Raw genomic sequence first — 19,921 nt, forward strand, 5'->3', positions numbered from 1 at the left:
TTTCAAAATATTTTAATAATAACAGGACGACTCCAAAGGAGTACAAAGAACAGTCATCAGCTGCTGGAGTTCTCCCTACTGGTCATGGTTGTGTAGAGGCTGCCATGTGTTGGTCTGTTTATATTTTTGGTAAAAGCATGGAGAGGAATAAAGTCACTTTGCTATTTATTTGTTTTGTTTCTATTTACATTGTGAAGAAGCAATGAGGAAGATGTAAGGAAGACATTGTGAAGAAGGGTCAAGAATAGGAAAAATAAAAGAGGAGGTTAAGTCTGATAGAGTATGAATGAGAACAGAGGAGTAAGAACAAGAGAGCTGGGAGACTGGGAGGAAAATGAAAGATGTATGGGTAGTCACATGAAGGAGACAAATACAGAAACAGATTTAGGTTCAGAGAAAGAGCTTCCATAGGACTGGAATTCAACAAGTGGATGAGCTGCCCTGAGAAGCAGTGGCGGTTTTCTAATGGAGGCTGGATGTTTTAGAAGAATTCTTCTGTGGGTAGTAAGCCTGACTAGGTGATGGCAAAGAAACTCTGCACTTGAGTATTCTAAAAGCATAAAGTCCATCATTACTAGTTTCTTTCTCTCCAGTCGATCTACATGGCCCTTGATTCTCACTTATTAACAATTTTTCAGAACAGGGTTTTAATATAAAGCATCTACCCACGAGCCTGTTGAGAATATTAGTTTTTAATATTTATAAAATTAATCTAGATATTTTAGCACAGACCTCTTAATATCAGTTGCTCATTTTCTTTCTTTCTTTTTTAATGTATCATCACCTAGAAACAAGGCAAATCCAATTTCTAGAAGGCAATTATGACATAAGTCCAAAATGAAGAGACAAAAGGTAGGTCATCAGGTACTGAAGTTTTCCCTAGTGGTCAGGGTTATACAGAAGTAGCTAAAGGCAGTGATAACCAAATGAAAAAGAATAAAATTTCTTAGTTGATTTCCATCCTTTTATTATCTAGATCATCAAATTGCTGAACATTCTTCATGAGAAAATGCCCTAATTATTAAAAATTGCTACAATGTATTGAGTCTATACTATGTCCAGATACTGTGCTAGTTATCATTTTATGTTTGAAACTTGGCTAAAAGAATATAGAATTACAGAATTTTAGAGCAGCATAGTACTTCAGAGATCTGGTTCAACTCTCATTTTGCAGATGATGAGCCTGAGCCCAAGAAGGTTAAGTGATTCTCCTAAGGTTACATAGTTAGCTGGTGGCAGTCACAGACCTCTGGAAAAGATGAAACTTTAACTCACAATTAGCACTAATGTCAGCCTCTTAAGTCATTGCTATTTATCCTGACCGGTAAAGCTATAGGAGACACAAAGCAGAAATTTTAAGTCTTAATATGAAAAAAAGGAATGGACTTTTCCCAAACTCATTAAAAAAAACCCAGGTCAGCAGACAATTGTAAACACCTGTCGCATAAGCAGGCTACAAGAGCTGGTCTAACAGCTATGTAAAAAATATAGCTCTTACAAAGTGTACAACTTCAGGAATACTTAAATATAAATATACTTAACTGACAGATCAAAATAAAACCAACAGTAGAAATAATCTACATTTCTTAGCTGGAATGGGGATGGTCCTACCACTTTACCTCTGTGATCTTGGATGAGCTTCTTACTCTTTTTAAGCCTCAATTTCTCAAAATAGAGATACACCTTATAAGAGCATTTAAGAATCAAGTGTAAAGCAAATGTTGTTGCATCTTCTTCTATGTCATCATTTCTCACATGTGGTACATAATAAGCACTCATGGTGTTGTTATTACAACAAAGCTGTTAATCGCTTCCCGATTTATCTATAAGAACTTCTCGAGTGTTAAAATCTGCTTCCTGTAGATAAGGGTAATTTTTACAAACAAAAACAAGGCTAAAAAATAAATTTTAATATTATGACAGGCAGCAAACCAACTAAGACACTCTTAGTATGAAAGACGGATCTACTAACTTCTTCTTCATTCATCCTTTTATAATTCTCATTCTTAGTTTGAGTTCATATTCCCAGTTCACTCTCATCTACTACCTTTACCTAAAACATACCTCAGGAAGGCCCAGTATAGACAGAATCTTATGTTAATTTGTCTTTACACAAATATGAGTGTTGGTAAAGTGATCTGAAAACTGAAGACTGTGGGGATTCAACATAAATAAGGCTGGGATTTTTCCTTGGACCACACAGAATCGAAGGCTCCAAAAACATACAAAACACAAATACAAAAGCCACATAAAGCCTTTTGCCTGTTTTTATTTCCAAATAGTTTCGACAGAAAATTCCACGATTTGCTGAATCGTATTAAAACTGCCTAGAGTAGAATAAGTAATTATTTACCCATTCTCTGATATTAAAGGCAACAATTTATTCGCTCATGCTTTATAACTTAATCAAATGAAAACATTTCCTACACAATGATAGAGAAAACCTCCTTCAGTACCCTCTCACCTTGCAGCTGGATTAAGAGCCAGCAATGCTATATTACAGTTTTTGGTTAAGAGGGCAATCAAGATGGAAGCAGCCTCTAAATAAGAGTGTGTATGAGCTTCTATCAAACAGATAGTTGGAGGTATCTTTCCAATTTATTTATGACCAGAGCACTCATTCTGTTCTTTACTAACCTCAATCTCCCTTTGCAAAAGCCAAAAGGCAGGCATTTGAATTATAGTTATAGAGATGTGTAACCTGAAGAGAACTGCCATGGGTAACACATCAACATTTTCAAATTGTGGAGGAATTCTCAGGTAGAAAAGGCTGGGCTACTTCTATGTGGCAAGAGACATCAAACGGGCAGTCATTTCATAGAAGCAATGTCTGTGATTACTTTTTGTTGTTTAAAGTTTACTTTTCATTAAAGTACAGATGAGTGTACAAATCATAAATATATAACTTGATGAGTTTTCACTAAGTGAACACATCCATGTAACTAGCACCCATATCAAGAACTATAACATTAACAAAACTTGGAAACTTCTTGTACCTTTCCCCAGTCACACTACTCAACCCCCCAGGTAACTGCTATCTTGACCTCCAACAGAACCAAGAAAAGTTCAAAATCCTTCATTGTTGTTAACAAACAAACAAACAAAACCAGGATCTAAAGTAGCTCAGCAATATAATATTTGAAGTAAGGATATGCCTGCCTTTACTGCTACTCCAGATATGTTAATTTGTATTTACACAAATATGAATGTTGGTAAAGTGTTTTGAAAATTGAAGTCTGTAGGAACTTAAAATAAATAAGGCTGGGATTTTTTTTCCTTTAAGCCAAGGTGTACAGAATGAGGGAGTGAAGAAACTAGCTTCCACTGAGTCCCAATTTAGGTATGAGAAACTGAGGTAGGCAGCAACCCAGGAGGAAGGGTGTTATTAGCCCTGTTTTACAGATGAGGTTCAAGGGAATAAGCAACTTTCTTAATGTCACATGGCAACGAGTAGTAGAGCTAGGATCTGAACCAGGTCAATCCATTACAAACATCACATTCAGTCTCCTACATTAAAGGTACTCAAGTTACATGCTGCCAGGTACTGGGTTCCTGGAAAATACCCCAGGGACTTTCAGAGGGAGCCCAGAATAATCCCTACCCCTGCTTCACTCAGAGTAGTGCTCATATCTATTTTATATACTGGAGTTCTGTATAAAATTTCAAGTGAAGAAAGGATTTCAGATTTTTTAAAATGCCTATATGCCAGAAGATATAGATAGTAAGTTCTAGAATATTCTGTTTTTGTCATTGTGTGCTAATAAAATTAAATTTTATTTCTTTCCTAAATAGGTAATAGATGCACGTTACAAAATTCAAAAGGTACAAAAGATAAACATTGAAAAGTAATGACCTTCCCATGTGGTCCCCTGATTCCCCTCTACGGTTTCCATTTCCCGTTTTTTATGTATCCTACTAGAGTGACTATGAACATTCAAACAAATATGTGTATGTATTCCTTTTAAAGATATCCACAAGGTAAAATATTACACACAGAGTTCTTACCTTTTGCCTATCAATTTATTATACACCATAGGTTTAACAGTATATGGAAGAGGTCACTAAAGTACACAACGTTTCTTCATTTCACTATAGTTTTTCATTTGCCAGACAAAGGATAATCTGCCATTACCTCTAAAAGGTAAAGAAAATATCACATTGCTAAAATACTCTTCTCCAGAAAAATCTGAAAAAGAAAATGCTAAATCTATCATGAATGGCAGACTGAAAAGTTTCTAAACTTTACAGATGATGAAATAGAATCTTCTGACTTCAGGTTAAAGGACACGGGTGAAAACCCTTGGGCTATTAACTACTTGGAGTTCTGCTTTTCACTGTCAATAATCTCAACATTACACATATATTTAATGCTCATGAACACCACCATTACAGGTTTAGCATGACAGAGCCAGAGGCCTCACAGGTTATCCAAACAGGGGCAGGACATCCCTAAACCTCTATGCTGCCAGGATCTCAAGCTTCCAAGGACCTACTGGGTTACTGCCATCTACTAATTACCACAATTCCTTGGCCCTCATCTCTAGTCAGGCATCAGGACCACCCACTAAAATTGTTATTCTGTTAGGCCTTGGCTTTTTCTTTTCCAGGCAAAATGGTTTCTAACCTCTCCTGGCAGATTTCATTTTTCAACTTAATAATTTAAAGGGTGATGTGGAAATTCATTTCCCAGTTCTAAGATATATTTGTGGAGACCTTTTGGTTAGGAAACTGGTTTAAGTCTTCACTCTTCCTTGCATTAACCAACTATTTGAAAGAGAACAAGTCAATTAATTTTTCTAAGAGTCTCAGTTTCTTCAACTGTAATAAGAATGTGCAGCTGAATGTAAGAAAACCATTTTTTAAATAAAATTGTGACTTTTCAAAAAAAGAACCCAAAAACAAAGGAAAAAATGTGTCCAAGTATATATGGCCTCCTACAGATGTTTAAATTACAGGGGGGGAACATTTTTCTCCAGTGTTCTTTTTTAGGAAAAAAGAGGTAAGCTAAAGAAAATAAGCTGACATAAAGAACTTATGAATTTTTAAGGGAAGCAAAATATACATGTGCAAGTGTCAAAAGACATGAATACCCCCAACTCCTCTAAGTGACTACCAGTGCAAGCTCTGGAGTCTGATTTCAGCCCAATTTTCTAGATGTCAATTCTCTACAACAACTGATGTTTTAAATTAGTGCCATAAGGGACAACAAAATCTTAAATCATTGATGAAAATCTATTTTTTCTATGCTCTAGGTCATAATGCAGGGAAAGTGCCCTGATACACTTTAGAGTACTAAAAGGATGTTCTTGTTCGCCAGATAATTCAATTAACTGGAACCATCACTGTGGTAGAGCTTTTAGTGCTAAAGACGTACTTCAGAGATTATTTACTGAAGGCATACACATACCAAGCACCATACTAAGTGCTTTATAAGCATTTTCCTATTTAATTCTTGCAACAATTTCTATGAGAAAACGGGCTTGAGACTGGAAAGTGATGGAGTAGGACTCAATTAGGCCTGACTACAAAGCCCACGCTCTCAAATCAATGACATAAAACCAACTGAACACTATCTAACACAATAAATTCTGACATCTCCATCAACACACTATATTTTTGTTCATATATAAATGTAAACACACATCAAAATGTTTTTCTTCAAGTAACATTATAAGAACAATCGAACATTTTAGAAAAGGCAATTCTTAGTCTCAACTAATGTAGAATTTTATTTAAAGCAAAAGATATACAACTTTCTAAATAATTGTTTCATTAATTGTTAGTTATTCTTCAAATATAGTGTACCTGAAGGACACTTTTTATAAAATGATTCTTATATTTATTTAAAGGCATGTTAGCATGCTCCAGAAAGACTGACCAAACATGTTCTCTGACATGGAGAGACCTCTTACTCTTTCACTCTTTTGCATATACTGTTCTTTTTGCCCAGAATGTTTTCCCTAGCTTGTCCAGCTGGCAAACTCATGATCTTCCTTCAAATCTCTGCAAATGTATTCTGTGAATCCCCGAGCAGAGGCAGATATAAGTACTCTATCCTCCACATTGCCACAGTTCTCCTTCTGAACCTCCATTATGTATTGCTGCTGCTAAAGCAAACTGCAGTTATCTGTTTACACATCTATTTTCCCTCAAGACTGAGAGTTGCTCAAGGATAGAAACCATACATTTTCTTTTTTTTTTTTAAGGCCAAGCAACCATTGGTTGACCTCACAGATTGCAAGAACCTTGTCAGTTTACAATCCCTTATTTTTTATTTTTATGGCTACGGCACCTGGTCGGTCTTCCTAGGTGGTCTCCCATCCAAGTACTAACCAGGCCCGACCTGCTTAGCTTCCAAGATCAGACGGGAGAAACCAAACATTTTCATCTGTATATTTTCTAGTCCCTAATGCAGGGGTTCATTGCTTAATACATTATTTAATTAATATAAACCAATAAATTATAAACATTTTAAATCTCTCCAGAGACCATCGAGATGTATTATTCTACTCTAACTAACCTACAGGCTATCTTGTAACTCTAGTTTTCAGACAAGCAAGGTAGGATCTGTTTTTTGATGATCTCCATATGACAACTAAACGCAATGTACAAAACACTGTAGTGGGTAATATGGAAGTTAAAAAATGAGGGGCCCCGTCTCATTGGGGATCACAATAGAATGGAGGACAATACATATTTATAATTGTTTCAACATACTGTTCAGTAAGAACAATAATAAAAATAAGAGGAGGTCTGGAAACTACAAAGTAAAAGGGTTAATAATGATTAAGAAGACCAGAGAAGAGACTGACAGATAACATTAAGAAGGGCCTTAATGAATGGGGAGAAAGTACATTCTTGGCCAGGGAACAAACAGCATGAGCAAAAAGGTTTGGTATAAAATAACAAATACATATTATACATTTTAAAACTTCTTACTATTACAGATACAAGCATTCTGAGAGAAAATGCTGTGGAAGTTTAATCACAAGAGGTGTAAAAGCTTCAAATAAAACCAGTGTATTATATCTCCCCTGTCTCTTCTAGCTAATAAGTATGGAAACATCATAGTTGCTATTAGCCAATTAAATCAATTCACTCAATGACAAAGGGAAATATTAATCATTGAAAGATTACTTTATTTCATACACTAACCACTGAGTAGGCTTGAGTTTTGCATTTATTTTAAAAAAGCTGTAACATAATAGCATATGAAATATCAAAAATAGCAGCTGACACCAAGCCAGTGCCACACACTCTAAAAGTGCTTTCACAAGAGTCAGTAATGACCCTACGAGATAGTTACGATTATTATTAGCCCTATGTTATAGATAAGAAAATTCAACCAAAAAGGTGAAATAAGTTGTCCACTAAGTAAGTGGCAGAGCCAGATTCAGATGTTGCAGTCTAGCTCTAGAGTCTGGGTACACACACACACACTTTTGTGTTAATTTAAATAATAGTGTAAATAATAATGTACATAAAACTTTATGCATGGAAAAAAGAAATTTTCTGTAATATATGGCACTGACTTAAAACATTTTTTAAATGTAGTAAAATACGCATAACATAAAAATTACCATTTTAACCATTTTTAAGCGCACAATTCAGTAGGGTTAAACATTTACGCTGTTGTGCAACCAATCTCAAGAACTCTTTAATGCCTGGATATTATTCTATTTAGTTGATATACTGGAATTACATTTTAATTCCATTTCCTTTGATTATCAAAGATAAACATGGACTTTTTCTCTATCTTCTTGTGTAAAGTGTTCATGTTGATAATTATGTACATAAAGTTGAAGCACATGACTGATATTAAGATTTGACAATATTCTCTTTTAAACAATTAGTACTTATCTTGATTATTTGTTTGGTTAAGGTATACTTTAGAGTTTGGATTTCGGAACAACTTGCAGACACTATTAATTTTTATAACTGAAGTATGCTTAAAGCAGGGTATAATTTTATGTAGAAAAAATTAAACATCCATGTCAATTAAAAGTCATATTAAATCTAAACAGTGGGCAAGACAATAAACTTGACATAGATAATAAAACTACAGAAAGACACAAAAAAGTGATTACTATAAAAAGTAAGGTAATGATTACTTTTGAGAAGAGTGAAAGGGTCATAATTCAATGCATACATGGAAGGAGGTGCTGGGGTAGCTGTCAAAGTTTTATTTTTTGACCTAAATGGCATTTATAACGGTGTTAGCCTTATAATAATTAAGGTACGTATTACTTTTGTGTAGATTTCTATATTTTTTTTCCTTTACCATAAAAAGGTATAAAGAAAACAAGTTTAAGCTAATTCTAGTCTTTGAGTAGTTTTAAATATTAAACTTTAGTAAGAGAATACACAAATGACTGAAAATTATATTGGTACAAAAACAAGACAAATATTCATATAAAAGTGGAAAATAACAATACTTCCAAAAAGTTTTAATACTATTCTTAGAATATATGTTCTATGATAACATAAGTGTTTTTTTTTTTTTTTACAAATAATCTGAAAAATAATTATGAAAAAAGAGGTAAGATATTTGGATCAAGAGAAAATTTGAATGAAGAGAAAATACACCTTATACTAAATGATTTTTATAAGGACCAATAAATGAGGAACTTATGTACAACTTTAAAATTAAGACTAAGTTTCTTTACAGTGATTACATTTAATAAACACAGTCAATGAGTACAACTTTTTAAAAATAAAAGACAAAATTAAACTTAAACCATTTAAAAACATTATGCACAAACATTACAAATAGAGCCTGAGAGTTTGGGGGAAAGTACTAACCAGTTACTGCCAGCAGCTGTGAAACTCTCACCTCCATTTCCTCCCGATGAGACCTGTCTCTATCTTCAAATTCACGTGTCCTTCTCCGAGCCTCTTCAAAGGCTTGTTGTGCTAATGCATCTTCCTGCTATCAGAGAATATAAAAAATAGGTATTTAAATTTTGATTTATAATAAAAATTAAAACTTGGCGGTGTTTTATTTTTGTAAAGAAATAACGGCAGAATATTTCTCAAAACATCAAAACCATAAAAAAATCAATGTCAGGACTACTTGAAAAAAATTTCAGTATTTTCATGTTTTATATCACGCATAAATAGTAACAGTATTCAATCATATTCTAACAACTGAAAATACTCTTCCTTTTTCTTTCCTTACCTCATCCTATTCACCAAAATAAAATCCCAATCAAATCAATATTTATACCACAGAAGTACAAAAAAAAAGATTTGGTATACACTTCTATAATTTGGGAGAAGACAGGCCAGGCTGTCTAATTATGACAGTAAAGCCAGAAATATAAAAGAGAATATTAACAGAACTGATTATATAACATTGGAAACTTCTAGACAACAAAAGGTAAGTAAAATTCCAAGGGAATTTCAAGAAAAAAATATTTGTGACATAAAAAAAATCTATCCTAATCCTTTCTCAATTAATAGATAAAGATCTGCACATGAAGGAAACACAGATATCTCAAACTCACTGTGTCTAAATAGGCACCACTCATTCATTTCTGCCAGCAACCTGAGCCACCTTTGACTCTTAATTCTCCTGTCCTCACAGAGCCAATCAACTACCAAGTCCTATCCATTTGACCTCCTAAATATTTTTGGAATCTTTAGTCTCCTTTTTATTCCTACGAACGTTTTTCTAGTTCAGATTTGTAAGATCTCTTATGTAAACCACTGCAAAGGTCTCCTAAATGGTCTCTTCCTGCTTCCATCCTGTCGTCCCCCAATCTACCACACAGCCATCAGAGCATGCCTTCTAAAGCATGATCTGACCATAGTTCCCTTCAACTTAAAAAGTTCCCTGTATACAACACAGGATGTTCAACCTTTGCAGTCAAACACTTCTCAATACTAGGATTTTTGATAGTATACTTGAAGAAACTAAAAGATCAAAAACAATACCAAAAAACTCATAAATATTTCACCTTCCTAGATTCATTGCAGCAAGGAGTGGCCAAATAATTCAGGTCTAGCCAATGAGACAGAAGCATAAGTCATCTAATGGGGCTTCTAAGAAAGTCATTTAAGATGCATTTCACCTTTTCTCCTTCCTGGGAACCGATGCAATACCCAGAGATAGAGCAGCCAGCTTGCATAGTTAACAAGGATGCAGTCACACACTGAGCAGAGCACAGGAGGAAGATGAAAAGACCTAGGGTCCTGATAATATAATTAAGTGCTAAATCAGGCATGGATTGTGTATGACTGGATATCTTGTTCTGTGTGATAAATCCTTTGTTAGTAGAGTTGTTACTTAAAATTTCACTGACACAAAGTCTGTAACTTAAAATTGAAAGGTGTGATCAAACTTCCATTCTTATGATTCATTTACTAGCTTTGTAAATGTCCCAGGGCAAGGTACTTCATTTGTTTAAACCTTAGTAAACTTGGCATAGTAATAATATTTACTTCATAAGATAGTTGTAAAGATTAAAAAAGATAACATATATAAAAAAGTACTTAAGCACACTACCTGACTGTATTCAATGTGTTAGCTATTATTTTACAAGCATTTATAAACATACAAAATTTATACATTTGACTAAACATTATCACACACACACCTACTGTATTCTCAGAATGCATTATATAAGCCAAAGGTATCTGCAAAATAATGCTATTTTCAACTCCCAATGGCTTTCTATTTAGTTAGGTATCAATTGGGACATATCTTCTGACAACAGGGTATCTGTGCATTCATTCATTCACTTATTCTATAAATATTTAGTGAGTCTTTATTACATCCAAGTCACTGTGCTAGGTGTTATGGATACAATGAGAAGGAACAAATGGTGTTTTCCCTCACGATTTCTGGCCTACTGGGGCAGGTGGATAATGAACAAATAATTACAAAAATCAATATATAATTATCGACTGTGATTTAGTAGAGAAAAATTACATGATGAAATAAGAGCATATAATGTGAAATGTGTGATCTAATTCCCTAAAGAAATTATTAGCCACTAACGAGTATACTAACAATGGTCATAAATTTTTATTTCATTAAAAGAAAAAAGTATCATTACTAATTAATAGTTGTAGTAAAATAAGCCAAGAGATTTGGTAGCCCTCCACTTTTTAATTCCAGCTTCTGTCCTGGATTCTTCTAATGAGATGTGAAATGTATGTGTAGTAAATAGTCCGCACTTTAATAAAGGGTTAAATCTGAAAGACGATCAGCAATTACCAATGTTATCCTGATCATTTCCCACTGCAATCTTAAGTAACACCTCCCTTTCAAGGTCAGTATAAAGGGCACTTGCTGATTAAACTACACATTCACCCAATAATGTATGCTCAAATGACCAGGGACAACTAACTCTACCAGCCTTCGATGGTAGTGGGAGAGGTTTTTAACATTCTGGTTCCTGCCAAATACTTGTTACATACTAGCCTGTTACTCCATGGTCTATACCACCATCTGAACAAAGTAGTCATCACAAAAGGTAGTTGAGTGTATGTGAAACCCATGTGGGAAATAAAAGCCAAGCAATGCTTTCAGAACATATATTGAATTATTCTGACCATTCTTGCTGCAGTGATTGTCTTTATTGTATTATATAAATCTACAATTGTTTTTTTATAGTTTAGTAATACCTTTCTACAGCAATAAATTTAAAAATGGAAGTCATGTTTAATGAAAAATTAATCAAATTCATTCTTAGAATGTTGATAATGAACATGTAATTGGCACAAAATAATGACATTTAATATTCTCTGTGCAGACCAGAATATCACTGATCACATGAAAACCAAAAGAAATAAATCTGATGAAGAAGTATCAACATATACTTCAAAGCCAACAATTTAACATGTGCAGCTGTGAATAGTAACATTGAACATCCACTCAGTAGAATATAACTTTCCATTAATCAACCGACTCTTCTAAACTAATTTCACTCACATTCTCAGGCACATACAAAAAAGGAAGATGTTCATATGTTGGTTTCATTAACAGAAAAACCTTGCAAAAAGTTAAAGGATAGTAGTTTTGCATCAATGTCTTCAGGTACTTCAAATAGAAAATCTGTTAATTCCAATAATGGTTCAACTTTTCTAACCTGAAAAAAAGTACCAAAATATACTTCATTAACTGCACTTCACTTTGCTGCATTTTTTTACAAACTGAAGATCTGTGGCAACTGTTACAACTGACTGAAGTCTCAGATAATGGTTACCATTTTTTAAAATAAAGTATTTTAAGATTAAGGCAGTATATTGTGTTTTTAAGACATAATGCTATTGTACATTTAACAGACTATAATGTACTGTAAACATAACTCTTTTATGCACTAGGAAACCCCCCCAAAAATGGTGTGACTCGCTTTATTACAATATTTGCTTTACTGCAGTGGTCTGGAACCAAATCTGCAACATCTCCGAAGTATACTTGTAAAACTTTTTAAAGGTTATTACGTTGAAAGTAAATGAATTTAAAAATTATACCAACAAAGATAAAATTATTGGCTCTTCTATTGCTATTACAAATACAAATGTTGGTGGAACACACATTTCATAAAAAATAACATTCTCAGTGAATTTTTAAAAACTACAAAATAAGAATTTACTAGGAACTAGTTGTGGTATACATGTAATTAATAATTGTTATCCAAAGATTTTCTACCATATCATTTAGAAGTTACAATAGCATAAATTACAAATATATTTATTTATCCACAGTTAAAGCAACTGAACTATAAAATTTCTATGACAAAGCTGATGCTGAATACATAAAAATTACACAAAAATTCACCACAACAGTATGCATGCACTTCGGATTTTAGAAAATCTGAGCATTCATAAAACTACTCTGAAATCAATCTAGTTTTTATAATAGCATCAATTTTTTTTGATGAGTCCTAGTAGTTATATTTTATTCAAAATTAGTTGGATGTCTCTGATTAAAGAGAATCTGTTGAATCTTTGATTCAATGGTGAAGTGCCAAAATTTTCAGTTTAAGTTTTAGAGAATTGCGATTATTTAGAACACTGAAATTTATCCCTACAAATTATAAAAAATAAAAGATAAAAATACAATCAGAAAACATAATTTAATTCTGAATTTATATAACTTCTCAGAAGTATCTTCATTTATGGGAAACATTTAAAACATTTTATTAAAGTATATTATATAGTCATACATTGCAGAATTATGGGCGTATGTTCTAAGAAATGCGTTGTTAGGCTACTTAGTTGTGTGAACATCACACAACGTACTCAACACAAACCTAGATGGTATAGGCTACTATATACCTAGGCTATATGGTATAGTTCCTGTATAGCATGTTACTGTACTGAATACTGTTGGCAATTTTAACACAATGGTAAGTATATATCCAAACATATCTAAACATAAAAAGGGTAAAGATATGGTATAAGAGATAAAAACAGTACACCCATTTGGCCACTTACCAAAAATGGAGCTTGCAGGATTAGAAGTTGCTCTAGGTGAGTCACTGAGTGAGTGGTGAGTGAATATGAAGTCCTAGATCATTACAGTACACTACTGTACATTTTATAAACACTGTGCACTTAGCCTACACTAAATTTATATCTAATAATAATTTTTCTAAAAATAGCAAAGTAAACTTAGCTTACTGTAACTTTCACTTTATAAACTTGATTTTTAAAAACTTTTTAACTCTTTTGTAATAACACTCACCTTAAAGCACATTGTTCAGCTGTACAAACATTTTTTCTTTATATCATCAGTCTATAAATTTTTTTTCCATTTTAAAATATTTATTTTTTCTTTACTTTTAAAACTTTTTTGTTAAAAACTAAAACACAAACACACACATTAGCCTAGGCCTACACAGGGTCAGGATTATCAATACTACTGTCTTCTATCTCCACATTTTGTCCCACTGGAGGTCTTCAGGGTCAAAAACATACTTGGAGCTGTCACCTCCTATGATAACAATGTCTTCTGGAACACCTCCTGAAGGACCTGCTTGAGGCTCTTCTTGAGGAGGTGTCACTCTTTTCAGAAATATGCCCACAGTGGTTTGCTGAGTTTCTTACTTTTTTCATCAGAGATTTGCTTGTAAGCAAATAATGAACCATGAACATTCCTCTCTATTAATGAAAACTTTCCCATGCTGGGATCTATGTTTTTAAACTTTTTAAGGAGCTTGTTGAGGTCTACAAAAGCTTCTGCTATACCCTTCACTGTAAATTTTCTTTGGGGCTCCTCTCCTTTTTCTTCTCTTGCAGTTTACTTTTCTCTTGGCTTTTCTTTAGGTATGTGTTCTTGTTCCAGTCCCAACAACTCATTAGTCAACTCCTCTGGAACCACCTCAAGCTCTTCAATGTCATCCTTACCCACACATAGGTTAAAGTTGTTTGCCTTCTCAATCACAGCCTTGTTGATTTCTGCAAACCCTTCATCCTTGACAAATCCTTTGAAGTCACAGACAAACCTCTTGGGTGTCTCCTTCCAGATGCCATTCATACATTCCTTGGTGACATCATCAAAAGCCCATGCAAGGTTCTTGATGCAGACTATGTGTAATCCTTCCAGAATTGCATCAGTGTTTCCTTCAGTTGCAGCAAAAGCCTGGGCAAAGGTCCTCTGCAGATAGTACGCCTTAAAAGCTGCTATAACTGCTCGATCTATGGGTTGCATCAAAGGGGTGGTCTTTGAAGGGAGAAATACCATTCTAATATTGGGATAAAGATCACCAATAAGAGGAGGATGTCTGGGAGCATTACGACAATAAGCAAAATCTTGAAAGGTATCTTATTCTGTAACTGTACTTCTCCATTTTGCTGGCATAGCAATTTAGGAGGGATTCTTGAAAGAGGAACTGGGTCATATGTGACTTCTTATTGCTCCTGCAATACACTGGTGGTATGTGCTTACTGATATTCTTGAAGGCCCTGGGGTTCTCACTATGCCACATCATAAAGGGTTTCAATTTGTAGCCTGTACCTCACTCCTAACACCGGTAGTTATCTTCTCCTTAAGAGCTATGAAACCAGATATTGACCTGGCCTCCTTATGGATAAAAGTCCTTTCAGGCACCCATTTCCAGAACAGGGAGGTCTCATACATATTGAATGTTTGCTCTGGCGAGTAATTTTCCTCCATAATCATCTTATTATCTATAGAGTTTCTGAATATTCTTCAGCTGCCTTCACATAAGCACTTGACTTACTTTCATGGTATGTAATAAATAACGATTCTTGAATCATAAACCACTCAGAGCTAGCAGTAAATTCAATATTGTAATCAGGTTCAGCCTTTTCTTTCAACAACACAAATTTTTTGCTTTGGCCATGACTGTCATGGTACTGAGAAGGGTATACTTCTGTCTGGTCTTCAATCAAGAAGCTTCTCCATGTCTAATATAGGCCCTTCCCAAATTTTTGTTAGTTTCACTACTTTCAATGAAGCAGATTCTTTAACAGCTTCCATCACTTTGTTCTTGTTCTTCAAGATGGCAGCTATGGTGCAATGTGACTTACTGGACTGGCAAGCAAAAACCGTTAGATTTTCCACCTTTGTAGTCCTTAATCACTTTTAATTTCATTTCCAGGTCAATTACTTGATGTGGCCTCCTACTGGCAACATTAGCAGTGGATTTTGTACATTTAGGGTCAAGATGAACAAAACAACATGAGATTAAAACAAGTATAGGAGAAAAAAATGCAACAACTGAAAGTATCCTACAATAGACTAGATAAAGAAGATGTGGTACATACACACAATGGAACATTATTTGGCTATAAGAAAAGGTGAAATATTGCCATTTGCGACAACATGGATGGACCTTGAGATAATCATGCTAAGCAAAATAAGCCAGATGGAAAAAGTGAAAAACCACATGGTATCGCTTATATGTGGGATATAAAGCTAAAAGCAATAAACAAACATGACAAAGAAAGAGAGACTCACGGACATGGACAATAGACTAGTGGTTACAAGAGGGAAAGTGGGAGGTGGATGGGGTAAAAAGGGTCAAATATGTGGTGATAGAGATAGAAAGAAATCTAACTATGGGCGGTGAACATACAATGCAAAATACATATGACTTACTGTTGAATTGTACACTTGAAACTTACTGGATTTCATTAACCAATGTCACCATAATAAAAAAAAAAAGGGGGGAAAGGGAGGGGAAAAAAAAAACAGAGAAAATAATGCGATCAAGAGACGCCGTGAACATGAAATGTATGAGGCTGCTGTGTGTGTAACACGGGACACTGCTTTATAGCAAACTTTTTTTAAGAAGTAGAAAGAATACATTCTAAAATAACAATAAAAAGTGTAATAAATACATAAACTAGTAACACAGTCATTCATTATCATTCATGTAATCATTCCCACTGCATACCAATTAGAATAGAACTGGATCACAGATATACATATGTGGTTTTAGTATTCATTGCCAGTTTTCCAGATGTTGTGTCAAGTTTACGTAACCAACCAACACACCAATTACTGCTCCACATCCTTGCCAATGTTTGTCAAATGTGCTCTGAACAAAGGCAAAAAGACAATACCTGTGAAAATATTTCACCTGAAATATTTACACAATTTTTAAAAATGGAATTGTGACTATTCTATTTATCTATTAGCTTTCTAGGTAGCTCAGCATCTGTTTGAGAATTTTGTCCTCACATGGCAGAAAGAAAATGAGCAAGCTCTCTTATGTATCTCTTCTTATCAGGACACTGATCTATCACATCAGGGCCCCACTCTTGTGACTTTAACTTTAATTACCCCCATAATGGCCCTATCTCCAAATTCAGTCACATTGGGGATTGGGGCATTAACATATGAATTTTAGGGGAACACACCATACAGTTCATAACAGTTGTACATAATGGGGCCAGGATTCACAATTATATGACTATGAAGCTCCTACTCCTAACTTGTACACTTCATTGCCTCTTTACTTTTATTATCTTGCAGATGATTCTGGATTGAGGAAGGCTACAGAGACGTGCTGACTATTGACTAAATGGCTGGGGTCCCCTGCTTTGAAACTGTTATATTATGTAAGACCTATTATTGTGTTACTTTACTATCACAACAGCTGGCACTCTGTAGTGATAAAAATCAATTTGTGAACAAGGAAGACAAGTCTTGGAAAATTCTAAGTATGAAAAATGCTGCGGGTTAAATTAAATTTTTTTTACCTATCCCCCTAATAAAATACTTCAGTTTTAGAAGTCAACTCAATCTGAGTTGAGTTGACTTCTAAAACTTTAACTCCTTTATTTAAACTCAACTTATATCACTTCTAACAAAATATGCCTTCAAAATTGCCATTTACTATTTTTCTGAAAGAGCTGGGGACTAATCCTGTGGAAATCAAGGTAGAAGAAATTCTTTTTTAAGAATTTTAACTTTAAACCTTAATTTTTTACTAGGAAGGTTTCATTTTGATCTCTCCATATGAAAATCCTCACGTTCCATATACGAAGAACAAAACGGGAAGAGATAACAGAAAGAAACAACAAAGAGAACTCCTTTTTACTTCTGTCATTTGCTTCTGAGAGTCTCTGTTTTTTAAGTTTGACTATGATATATCTAGGTATGGGTTTCTTTCTGTTTATCCTACCTGGAGTTCACTGAACTTCTTAGATATGAAGATTAATATTTTTCATCAAATTTATAAGTTTTCAGTCATTATTTCTTAAAATACATTTTCTGCTCTTTTCTCTCTCTCCTCTCTTAGAACTTTCATTAAACGTATGTTGGTATGTATGCTGGTGTCCAATAGTCTCTGAGACTGTTCATCTTTGTTCTTTTCTTTCTGTTCTTCATGCTGGATAATCTCTATGTTCAAGTTTACTAATTTTTTCTTCTGCCAGCTCAAATGTGCTGTTGAGTCTTTGAATTTTTCATTTCAGTTATTGTACTTTTCAATTCTAAAATTTCTATTTGATTCCTTTTAAAAATTTAGATCTCTCTACTGATATTCTCTATTTGATGAAACATTGTCATCATAATTTTCCTTTATTCTTTAAAGGGAAGAATTTTCCTTTAGTTCTTTGAACATACTAATAATTGCTTTTCAGTCTTTGTCACTAAGAATCAACATTTGGGCTCCCTCAAAGACAGTTTCTATTGCCTTTTTCCCTGAGTATAAGTCACATGTTCATGTATATTTGTGTATCTCATAATTTTTTGTTGAAAAGTGGACATTTAGATAATATACTGTAGCAAATCTGAATTCTAACTTCTGCCTCAAGCTTGCTGTTGCTGTTTTTTGTTTGTTTTGTGACTTGCCTGGACTAATTCTGTAAAATCTGTCTCCCTAGGCATGTGCAGCTTCTGATGTTACAGCTTCGTTTTTCTTTGTTGTTGTTGTTTTGTTTTAGTCTTGCTTTCTGGGGATTGCCCCTGGGTCAGCATAATTTAGTGGTCAGTCAATGACTACTCAGAAGTTTTGCTTAGATACCTGGAGTCAGTAGGCTTCCCTCTTTTGCCATTGGATTTGTGTGCGGCTTGGGGAAATACTGTCAAAGTGCAGGGAGCTTATCAGTCTACCCTGTGTTCAGCCAAGAATTAGTCATTTGCAAAGGTTCTTTGTTCTCTGCTGAACGGGTATGATTTTGCATTTGCATACAGCCTATGGACCATGAGGAGTTAAGTGTGATTAGTAGGGCCCACTTTAGTTCTCTCTTTCCCTAGGTTGCCCCGATAAAAGTCTGGTCAGTCTGCCATTTTGTTTTCTGCAACATTAGGTTTCCAGGGTTGTTCGTCACAGAGACTTCAATTGTTTTTGATAACATCTCTGAGGATGAATTTTTCCAAGTGTTGCTCTAAATAAAGTCAGCTCCCTCTAACAGGAGAACAGAGCTGCCAGCACTAATGGCTTGCCCTGCCTGCCCAGGGAAGAACTGGAGGGACCATAGCACTGAGGAAAAAGGTGGGAGTAGGTCCTGACTAAAATGCCACAGATAATCACTTTCTTACTGAAAGTCAGTAGCTCTTTTGGCTAAAGTCCAGAGACCATAAGTGTGTGTGTGTGTGTGTGTGTGTGTGTGTGTGTGTGTGTGTGTGTGTGTGTGTGTGTGTGTTTTTACAGGTTTGTCCAGTTTAATCATTGCTTTTTGGGTACAGGATTTGCCAAGCTTCTCATTCGGCAATTCCAGAAGTGCTGCTCCTACATTCTATAATGTTCTAAAGATCAAGAATAAATATTAAACAGAACCACTTGCTGGACTTTGAAGTGCCCCACTGAGCAGATAAGGGTAATCCAATGAAATTTAGAGCTACCGAAGGAAAAACTTAACAAAACTAGGACCAGAATTTAGGTCTCAACATCTTCAGGATTCCTCAGTATCATTTGAACATGAGACTTTCTAATACTGGGTAAAATAAATCCCCAGACAAAGGCAGAAAAGGGATAAATAAAGGGACCACACTCAGCAAAGCCTGAAGTTGCCCTACCTGGGCTCGTTCCTCATCAAACTCCAGGCAGCCCATACCGTCCAGTCTCTGGAGATCAATCCAGCCTTTCCAGATAACACAGACTCCATTCAGAATCATGGGAGCCTTCAAATACACCTAAGACAGAAAAGGATAACCAATGACAAACCATCAGATACATGAAAAACAAAGGACAAAGATACTTATGAAAACTGTGGTTTTCTTAGAAAATAAAAAAAGATGAATATAATTATAAAACTAAGGATTATAGAAAAGTACATAAACGATAACTTCTGACCATATTCTATACAGTTAATCTGGTTTATCAGGATTTTACTTCTAGTCACAATACTTCCAGGTTATTTTTAAAAGGAAGCTTTATACATTTTGTAAAAAACTATTGTAAGATGATACTTGAAGTAGACATTATTGCTCTTCCGGCTGCACACTTGTGTTCAGTTTTACAAGCAACCTCATAGCTTCATGGTAAGTAATGTT

General features: G+C 34.5%; 1 protein-coding gene across 2 annotated transcripts in view; it reads right to left on the bottom strand.

Moving 5' to 3' along the window:
* CBFB (core-binding factor subunit beta) overlaps nt 1-19,921 on the bottom strand; it is a 41,678-nt gene that overhangs the window by 2,867 nt on the left and 18,890 nt on the right. The window contains exons 4-5 of one of the 2 annotated variants that reach the window (XM_016163055.2): nt 19,445-19,561; nt 8,834-8,929 (exon numbers count right to left, since the gene is read on the bottom strand). In XM_016163055.2, coding sequence (XP_016018541.1) covers nt 8,834-8,929; nt 19,445-19,561 — 213 coding nt within the window. Of the gene's footprint in view, nt 1-8,802; nt 8,930-19,444; nt 19,562-19,921 lie in introns of both variants that reach the window. The other variant, XM_016163067.2, reaches the window with a different exon arrangement.

This window comes from Rousettus aegyptiacus, unplaced genomic scaffold, assembly GCF_014176215.1.
Source record: "Rousettus aegyptiacus isolate mRouAeg1 unplaced genomic scaffold, mRouAeg1.p scaffold_m13_p_14, whole genome shotgun sequence".
Classification (NCBI taxonomy): Eukaryota; Metazoa; Chordata; class Mammalia; order Chiroptera; family Pteropodidae; genus Rousettus; species Rousettus aegyptiacus.